The 10,000-nt window shown below is 47.2% G+C and overlaps 1 protein-coding gene across 1 annotated transcript in view; it reads left to right on the top strand.

The window, feature by feature from the left end:
• The window catches only part of igf2r (insulin-like growth factor 2 receptor), a 66,443-nt gene that overhangs the window by 47,931 nt on the left and 8,512 nt on the right, over window positions 1-10,000 (top strand). The window contains exons 36-42 of the mRNA XM_080527433.1: window positions 1-93; window positions 567-725; window positions 1,038-1,245; window positions 4,059-4,211; window positions 5,406-5,640; window positions 8,513-8,649; window positions 9,398-9,515. The exon at window positions 1-93 is cut by the window's left edge and continues 57 nt beyond it. Coding sequence (XP_080383559.1) covers window positions 1-93; window positions 567-725; window positions 1,038-1,245; window positions 4,059-4,211; window positions 5,406-5,640; window positions 8,513-8,649; window positions 9,398-9,515 — 1,103 coding nt within the window. The remainder of the gene's footprint in view (window positions 94-566; window positions 726-1,037; window positions 1,246-4,058; window positions 4,212-5,405; window positions 5,641-8,512; window positions 8,650-9,397; window positions 9,516-10,000) is intronic.

The following is a 10,000-nucleotide window of genomic DNA, read 5'->3' as shown; positions in this document are numbered from 1 at the left end:
ATCACCTTCCGTAGCTCCACCCCCTGCGCCTCTGACCCCGCCCTCAACTACACCTCCACCATCCTGTTCACCTGTCAGAGAGGCCTGGAGCTGGTACACACACACACACACACACACACACACACACACACACACACACACACACACACTCAGATGAGTATAGTATTGAAATTGCTTTTCGGTGATTAGGAATAACCCCCTGAGATATGCTATCTCGTTTTCGAGGAGTTGCTAGGCGACAACACTAAAATAACAAGACAGTTAGACAACACATTTAACAAAAAACAAGAAAAAAAAACAACTAAAATCACAACAGGATAATTACAGGATAATTACACAACACAAAACGTGGTCTCAAGGACGCCTTACTTGGTTTAAAACCACATATCAAAACATTAAAATCGTCAAAGCAAAATGAGATAAAAACAGCAAAATCAGATATGACAACAAACAAAATACAGGAGATCAAACCAAGTAAGCCATTGTGAAAAGTTGATCATATAGAGATTTTTCGAATACTTATGATGAGTATGATGTAGTGAGTGATGCCTCCCCCCTCCCCCCAGGGTGCTCCCCAGATGCTGCGGGCGCAGGGCTGCACGTACGTGTTTGAGTGGGCCACGCCCCTCGTCTGCCCTGACGCCACCTCCACAGACGGCTGCAAGCTCACCGACGCACAGCTGCAGTTCACCTTTGACCTCTCACACCTGTCCGGAGAGATCAAGGTAGGTTTGACCTCTGACCCTGACCCTAACCTTGACTCTAACCCTGACCCTAACCCTAACCCTGACCCTGACCTCTAACTCTGACCCTGACCATCCATAACCCTCTGTTCAGTCACCTACTTTTAAAATCTTAATCTAAAACTTTAAACTAAACATCTAAACTAAACATTCAAATTCTAAAATGTGTTTATTCAGGGTCATCCCTTTACTTTGTTTCTAATGCTGCTGACACTGTGTTAAAGCTTATATTCATCCATCCATCCCTCCTCCCCCCTCCCTCTCTCCCTCCCTCCCTCCCTCCCCTCCCCCCAGGTCCCAGTAGGGAGGGATACGAGCGATGCGTACCGTATCAGCGTGTGTGGGGCCGTGTCGGAGCCCGGCTGCCAGAGCAGTGCAGTGTGCCTCCAGACCTCCGGGGGCGCCGTGTCCTACGGGCTCACCCAGACCATGACCCTGGACTACCAGCACCAGGACCGGGCCGTCATCATGAAGTACGGGGGGGGAGACCCCTGTCCTCCAGGTAGGCCCTGAACCCTGACCCCTGACCCCTGTCCTCCAGGTAGGCCCTGACCCCTGACCTCCAGGTAGGCCCTGAACCCTGACCCCTGTCCTCCAGGTAGGCCCTGTCCTCCAAGTAGGCCTCTGACCTCCAGGTAGGCCCCTGACCTCTGACCCCCAGATTACCCCGGCTGTCCTGTGTTGACCCCCACCACACTGTTAGCCCGCTGAGCTAAAGACCTGGGGCCCATTCCACGAAGGTGATATATTTTTTTTTATTATTATTATTTTTTATTTTATTTTTTTTCAGATTTTATCCCTTTTTTCACCCAATTTGGTAGCCAATTGAACCCAACCTAGCATCCAATTATCCCCTGCCTATTGCGAGGGATCCGCCGCACGACCCCGCGGCCGGCAGTCCCAGAGGAGGCCGCCAGGCAGACTAGCTGACTGGCTCCTCGAGCCCAGCACCGTTATTCCAGCACCAGACGGGGGCGCTGTTGCGCGACGGATCCTTGTCCGGAACTACTCCTATACCCCCCTCGGGAGCGGCCGCCCAATATGCCGTTCCCCGTGTGTGCCCTGGCCATATCCGGGTCTGGCGAGCCGGGATACGAACCCCGGCCCCGGTGGGCAGCATGCACTAGTGGCCAGTGCTTAGACCGCTACACCACCGCGGGGCCCCTCGATATAGTTCTAATCGGCGATAATGTTAGCTTGTGGCTCAAATAATTCGCTGTTTGGTTGCTATGCAACATATCCTTCTGAGTCAGATATAAATAGCCTGGTCCCGAGCAGACTTACAGGCTGGCTAAGGTAATGCATGCGTAAAAAAAGGCTCACAGGCGGAAACTACATCCCGAACGACAGTTCCTCAAGTGTCTTTTAGGAAATAATTAGTTCCCACTTCACACGAGATAGATAGATAGATAGTTTGACTGTGTGATAGATAGATAATTAGATATTTTGAAAGTGTGATCGATCGATCGATAGTTTGATTGTGTGATAGATAACTTGATATTTTGAAAGTGTGATAGATAGATCGATAGATAAATAAATTAAAAAGTGTAATAAATAAAATAAATAGGTATCTTTTTTACCTTGCATTGCTTTTGTCACAGCGGTCTGGCTGGCGCAGTGGTTAAGGCAACCAGCTAGAGTTCTGAAGGTTGCAAGTTCGAGACTTGATTTTAGTGATTTTTTTTATTTTTTACATTTAACCGAAACCTTCATGCAAAGGCTTCAAACACCATTGTAATCGTGTCAGTTCTTGTAAATTAGCCTGCACCATAATTTTATAGCCTACATACTTTTTTAGATTCATCAGAGCAACGCATCCGGGTACTTTCCCCTCCCGTAATGTCCACGCCCCTTTTTGGGTGATAGAAGCGGAGAAGTTTGACTGGTGGTCAATGGGAATTTCTGGTCTTTGCTCCTTTAATCCGATAAAATAAGAAAACCGTAGTGCTTTTTAGATATTAGGAGCCCAAATCCGATGGCCAGTTAGGCAAACTATTATATAGTGTCGTTGCCGATCAATGATACGTCATCTCCCTGTCATCAGGGATTTGTAGTTCTTCAGTTGATTTGCCGTGGTCCTAACGTCTTCACCTCCAGTCCCCCCAACAGCGTTTGCTTTCTTTTCTTCTTTGAACATTTATCTCCCATGATTACAATAGAAATATCATGCACAGTAGCACTAGTCGATAGCCGTTATGGGTGAAGGGTTAGTAGGTACTAAGTAGTACCTTAGTAGGCTAGATCAAATGAAGAACTACAAATCCCAGATGACAGGGAGATGACGTATGACTGATCTGATGAATCAACCCCTATTTCATTAATTTTCTCTATATAACGACGTCGATCATTGATCGGCAACGACACTATATAATAGTTTGCCTAACTGGCCATCGGATTTGTGCTCCTAATATCTAAAAAGCACTACGGTTTTCTTATTTTATCGGATTAAAGTAGCGAAGACCAGAAATTCCCATTGACCACCAGTCAAACTTCTCGCTTCTATCACCCAAAAAGGGGCGTGGACATTCTGATGACAGGGAGATGACGCGCAATTGCTCTGATGAATGAGATTTTAGATTAGATTCAGACAACGAAATGCAGTAAAAAGTGCGTCTGAAGAGGGATTTGAACCATCGATTTAAAATGACGATTAAATACTATGGCAGCGGTCGATACCACTAGGCCATTGTGACGATATGACGGCTTGTAGCCTGCTGCTGATATCACCACAGTAGTAAATATTTATTTATTAAAATATGGACATATAACAATAACTGGGGCTAGTATGACCTACGCATTTAATCAGTCAGCAATTTCTTGCCCTCGCCTTGTTAATTGCGGCAGTATTGCACTATTTTACATCTTATTTTTCCGTCTTCATAAAGATCAATAATTCGGAATGCTGCGCAAATGTAGGACCCCTGCAGAGTGGAGTATCTTCATTTCGACAGATCGACTCTTCGGGGCTCTTTATGTCTGCGTGCACGCGCCCATATCGAGGATTTGGAAGCCGGTGTTCTGTGAACACTGATGACACAAGCCTGATCCTCGTTCGAGGAATCACCTGAGGCTTGAATTCCAATCCCGAGTTGCCTGATCGCCGCATTTATTTCAATCGCCGATATACTAATCCACTTTAGTGGAACGGCCCCCTGTAGACCTGTCTCCCCTGTAGAGAATAAACACATCTGTGAAGTTGAATGTTGTTGGTGTTGTTGATGTTGGCGTTGTTGTTGTTGACGTTGGTGTTGTTGTTGTTGTTGACGTTGGTGTTGTTGTTGTTGTTGTTGACGTTGGTGTTGGTCTCACCTGCAGTGACCAATGAGGAGAAAGTGTGCGTGTTTCCCTTCAACTTCCTGAAGAAGGCGTACTCTGGCTGCACCACGGAGGGGCGTACGGACGGGCGGGAGTGGTGCTCCACCACCGCAGACTACGACAAGGACCAGCAGTGGGGCTTCTGTGCCAACGGTAAGGACTGGTCTAACCTTAACCCTGGTCTAACCCTGGTCTAACCTTAACCCTGGTCTAAACTTAGAAGAGAGAGAGAGAGAGAGAGAGAGAGAGAGAGAGAGAGAGAGAGAGAGAGAGAGACAGAGAGACAGAGACAGAGAGGGAGAGAGACAGAGAGGGAGAGAGACAGAGAGGGAGAAGACTAGAGAGAGAGAGGGAGAGACAGAGACGGAGAGAGAGAGAGAGGGAGAAGACTAGAGAGGGAGAGAGACAGAGAGGGAGAGAGACAGAGAGGGAGAGAGACAGAGAGAGAGAGAGAAAGAGAGGGAGAGAGACAGAGAGGGAAAGAAAGAGAGAGAGAGACAGAGAGAGAGAGACAGACAGAAAGAGAGGGAGAGAGAGAGACAGAGAGAGAGAGACCTTCTTGGTCTAACTCTAACCCTGGTCTAACTTACCCTGGTCTAACTCTAACCCTGGTCTAACCCTGGTCTAACCTTAACCCTGGTCTAACTCTAGCCCTGGTCTAACCTTAACCCTGGTCTAACCCTGGTCTAACCTTAACCTTGGTCTAACCCTGGTCTTACTCTAACCCTGGTCTAACCTTAACCCTGGTCTAACCTTAACCCTGGTTTAACCCTGGTCTAACCTTAAACCTGGTCTAACTAACCCTGGTCTAACCATAACCCTGGTCTAACCTTAACTCTGAGTCTCTAAGTCTAACCCTGGTCTAACCCTGGTCTAACTCTAACCCTGGTTTAACTCTAACCCTAGTCTAACTAACCCTGGTCTAACTCTAACCCTGGTCTAACCCTGGTCTAACTCTAACCCTGGTCTAACTCTAACCCTAGTCTAACTATTACCCTGGTCTAACTTTAACCCTGGTCTAACTCTAACCCTGGTCTAACTCTAACCCTGGTCTAACTCTAACCCTGGTCTAACTTTAACCCTGGTCTAACTCTTACCCTGGTCTAACTATAACCCTGGTCTAACTAACCCTGGTCTAACCCTGGTCTAACTATAACCCTGGTCTAACCCTGGTCTAACTTTAACCCTGGTCTAACTATTACCCTGGTCTAACCCTGGTCTAACCTTAACCCTGGTCTAACCCTAGTCTAACTTTAACCCTGGTCTAACTAACCCTGGTCTAACTTTAACCCTGGTCTAACTCTAACCCTGGTCTAACCCCCCCCCCCCTTCCCTCACTCTCCTCAGTCACAGGGAAGAGGCAGTCGTCCATCCTGTTCTCCTGTGTGGAGGGGGCGGGCCGGGGGACCCCCCAGCTGCTGAGCGTGACGGGGGGGTGCGCCGCCAGCTTCCAGTGGCCCACCAGCGCCGTGTGCCCTCCCCGCAAGATGGAGTGCAAGCTGGTGCACGAGCACATGACCTACGACCTACGCACCCTCTCCTCCCTCACCGAGCCCTGGAAGTTCAGCCACCAGGGGAGCCAGTGAGTCGTCCTCTCTCTCTCTCTCTCTCTCTCTGTCTCTCTCTCTCCCTCTCTTTCTGTCTCTGTCTCTCTCTCTCTCTGTCTCTCTCTCTCTCTCTTTCTTTCCCTCTCTGTCTCTCTCTCTCTCTCTCTTTCTTTCCCTCTCTGTCTCTCTCCCTCTCTTTCTCTCTCTCTCTCTGTCTCTCTCCCTCTCTGTCTCTCTCCCTCTCTGTCTCTCTCTCTCTCTGTCTCTCTCTCTCTCTCTAGTCTTCTCCCTCTCTCTCTCTCTCTCTGTCTCTGTCTCTCCCTCTCTCTCTCTAGTCTTCTCCCTCTCTGTCTCTCTCCCTCTCTGTCTCTCTCTCTCCCCTCTCTCTCTCTCTCTCTCTTCCCCCTCTGTCTCTCTCTATATAGCCTTCCCGCCCTCCCTCTCTCTCTCTCTAGTCTTCCCTCCCTCTCTCTCGCTCTCTTTGTCCCTCCCCCTCTCTAGCCTTCCCCCTCTCTCTATATATAGCTTTCCCTCCCTCTCTCTCTCTCTCTCTCTCATCTCCCCCTCTTCTCTTCTCTCCTGGGTCTCCATGGAGATCACAGTGCAGGGTGTAGAGGAACCCTGTCTAACCCCCCTAGCCCCCCCCCCCCCTCCCAGGTACTATGCAGGGCTTAAAGTACTCCGGCACAGTGCCGGATTTCCGGCGCGGGAGAATAAAAAAAAATAAAAAACTGCAATTGCGGCATTGCGCCGACGTGGTGGCGGGGGCGCTGTTTCACAAATAACTTAGCTTTCGTGTTTGCTAGCGAAACAGCTGATAGTTGATGTTGACTGCTCAAGGAGAATACATATTTGAAAGTACAGAATGCCTGAGAGCCTTATATTGCATTATATTACATTATATTTTGAATGGCCATCTGGTGCCTGAATATTGTTTTTTCCTTTACATACTGTATATAATGACATTTCCACCATAAATTGATGGCGAAAGGGCACAAATTTGTGCATATCAATTCACCAGAATGCAAGAAATTAAGTGTTTGATGCTCGTTTAAGGACCCCCAGACAGCCCTGCTTCATGGGTCCCCCCCGATGTCAAACACCACTGGTACCACCTCCGCCTCATTTTGAGCCAGGAAAACCCCTGAGTAGTGACGGGAAGCCTTATGGGACGTGGTGCCAAGAAGGAGAATATAAGTGATAGTGGCTTAATAAGTAATCAGTTTGTTCTTTTAAAGACATGTATATATTTTATTCTGTATTGTTATAGTGATAGTGGCTTAATAAGTGATGCAATCAGTTTGGCCTTTTAAAGACATCTAATGTTTTTTTATTTTTATTAAGTATAAAACAGTATTATGAATGAATGAATGAATGGTCTTTATTGTCATTACAGTTTTTCCCAATTGCTAAAACACAAAAGCCAATTCTCTAAACCAAATGACCAGTTCTCTAAACACATTTAATAAAACTAGCTCCCATTTGCCAAAACCATAAACACATTTCACATGAAGACACAATTCACAAAACACAATCCTCCTTTTCTCATAAATCTAAACACATTTTGTCTTGCTAAAACACAAGTTGCAAAAAAACTCTGCTCAAAATGTCAAATTCTCAAATTAAAGCTCATGTGATGCAAAATGCTTGCCATAGTCAGCAAAATGTTAACACAATGAACACACCTGGCTTCATTCATTAAACATAACGACTCAAAATGTAAGACACTTGTTGCAAATGATTGTGGTGTGTGTGTGTGTGTGTGTGTGTGTGTGTGTGTGTGTGTGTGTGTGTGTGTGTGTGGTATAGTTCCATAAATAAATAAAAAAACATCACACTCTGAACATTGTTTTCAGTGAGTATTGTTGTGTGTAATGGATCCTCTGTAGTGTTTGCATTGAGTTGTGATACAGTACAGTATTGTACATGTTACGGTACATGTGGGAATACAGTAACATTTTTCAAACCTTTATTTACGTAAAACTCGATAGGACAACAGTGCAACAACTTCGCGGCTGAACTTTAGTAAAATTTCGGACATCATATGCCATTTAAAGGGGGGAAATAGATATCTAAAAATGCATGACTATCATGCAAAATCAGCCTTACTGTAATGTAAAATATGTAATGTTAGATATAACGTTAGACAGGGAGCGCAGATTAATTTTTATGCATGACTATCATACATGTGGGAAAACTAGGGTTAGGGTTAGGTGCTAGGGTTACAGTAAGGTTAGGGTTAGGATTAGGGGTAGGGTTTGAGTTTTGAAGAGAGAAGGTGTGATTTTGCTTATGTAGCTTTAGAAAAGTGTGTTGTGTTTAGAGTTTTGGGAAAATGGAGGAAAGTTTTGTGAAATGTGTTTTAGCAATTGAGAAAAACTGTAATACAGTACAGGTACCATACAACGAAATTTAGGAGGGGGGGCTCCCCTGGTGCTTGGAAAAAGACTAAAAACACGAGGTCCAAGGGTAAAATAAAAAAGGGAAAAGAGCTGGTTTACATAAATAAAGGCTATGTACACTATCTACTATACTACTATACTATACAATAAAACACTGTGCTGTACTCTATGCTATGCTATAAATATCCTAACGTTTCCTATATCTGAACCTTATGTACACAAGGGTTGTCATATTGCACATAGTATTGTTGCACATTCATTTAAAGTATTAATGCATTTTAACATTGAGACATATATTTTGTATTGACTATAAAATAGTATTAATGCATTTAAACATTGAGACAAGAAGCTGTCTTCTGTACCCGCTCTCCCAATATCTCAAACTGTGACCCCCCTCCCCAAGAAAAAGTTTCAGGCACAGGATTTTTTCCCACTTTAAGCCCTGACTATGTGAAACTGTGCCAGGGTATCCACTAACCCCCCCCTCTCTAACCCCCCCACCCAGGTACTATGTGAACCTGTGCCAGGGCATCCATGGGGGGCTGACTGACTGTCCTGACGGAGCCACCGTCTGCCGCAGGACCCAGGGCAAGACCCAGGTGCTGGGCCGTGTCCACACCCAGAAGATGAGCGTCACTGGGGGTACGGACTGGCTGGATGGAGGGGTGGAGGGGTGGATGGATTGATGGATGGAGGGGTGGATGGATGGGTGGGTGGATGGGTGGGTAGATGGATGGATGGATGGATGGATTGATGGAGGCTGGTTGGTTGGTTGGATGGATGGGTGGATGTATGGCTGGTTGGTTCGTTGGTTCGTTGGATGGATGGATAAGTGGGTGGATGGATGGATGGATGGGTGATGGATAGATGGATGGCTGACTGGATGGATGGATGGATGGGTGGATAGGTGATGGATGGATGGCTGACTGGATGGATGGATGGGTGGATGGGTGATGGATGGATGGGTGGATGGATGGATGGGTGGATGACTGGATGGGTGGGTGGATGGTTGGTTTGATGGATGGGTGGATGGATGAATGGATGGGTGGATGGTTGGTTTGATGGATGGATGGATGGGTGGATGGTTGGTTTGATGGATGGGTGGATGGATGGGTGGGTGGGTGGCTGGCTGGATGGATGGGTGGGTGGGTGGATGGATGGATGAGTGGGTGGATGGATGGATGGATGGGTGGGTGGATGGATGGGTGGATGGATAGATGGATGGATGGGTGGGTGGGTGTATGGATGGAGGGATGGATGGGTGGGTGGATGGCTTGTTGGTTCGTTGGATGGATTAATCACCCCTTCTCTTCTCTCTTCTCACCCCTCCTCTTCTTTCTTTCTTTCTCCTCTCTCCCCCCCCCCCCCATTCTCTCTCCCCCCCCCCCAGATGGGAGGATCCAGGTGACCTACACCATGGGAGATGTAGTCTGTGGCAACGGCCTCCCGGCCTCCACTGTAGTCCAGCTGAGATGCGGCAAGACTATCGGCCAGCCCACCCTGCTCAGGTGAGGGAGGGGTGGAGAAAGGGAGGGAGGGAGGGAGCTAGGGAGGGAGGGAGGGGGGGTTCTGTATTCATTGACTCAGGGAGGGCGGCAGGATGTCTAACTGGACGTTAGTGTGTTTGAGTCTCTGAGGTTAAACTTTGCCTCTCCTCACACGTTCATTTGGATTCCTTCGAAAGACACCAGTTAATGTTTGTGATGTACTGTAACACACACACGCACGCACACACACACACCCACACACACACGCATGCAGTTTGCCTACACACACTGTAACTGTGTCCTGTGTGTGTGTGTGTGTGTGTGTGTGTGTGTTCTGTGTGTGTGTTTCCTGTGTGTGTGTGTGTGTCCTGTGTGTGTGTCCTGTGTGTGTGTTCTGTGTGTGTGTGTGTGTGTGTGTGTGTGTGTGTCCTGTGTCCTGTGTCCTGTGTTCTGTGTGTGTGTTCTGTGTGTGTGTCCTGTGTCCTGTGTGTGTTCTGTGTGTGTGT

This window comes from Nansenia antarctica (assembly GCF_963989245.1).
Source record: "Nansenia antarctica genome assembly, chromosome: 3".
NCBI lineage: Eukaryota > Metazoa > Chordata > Actinopteri > Argentiniformes > Microstomatidae > Nansenia > Nansenia antarctica.
This window is presented reverse-complemented; position numbering and strand designations above follow the sequence as displayed.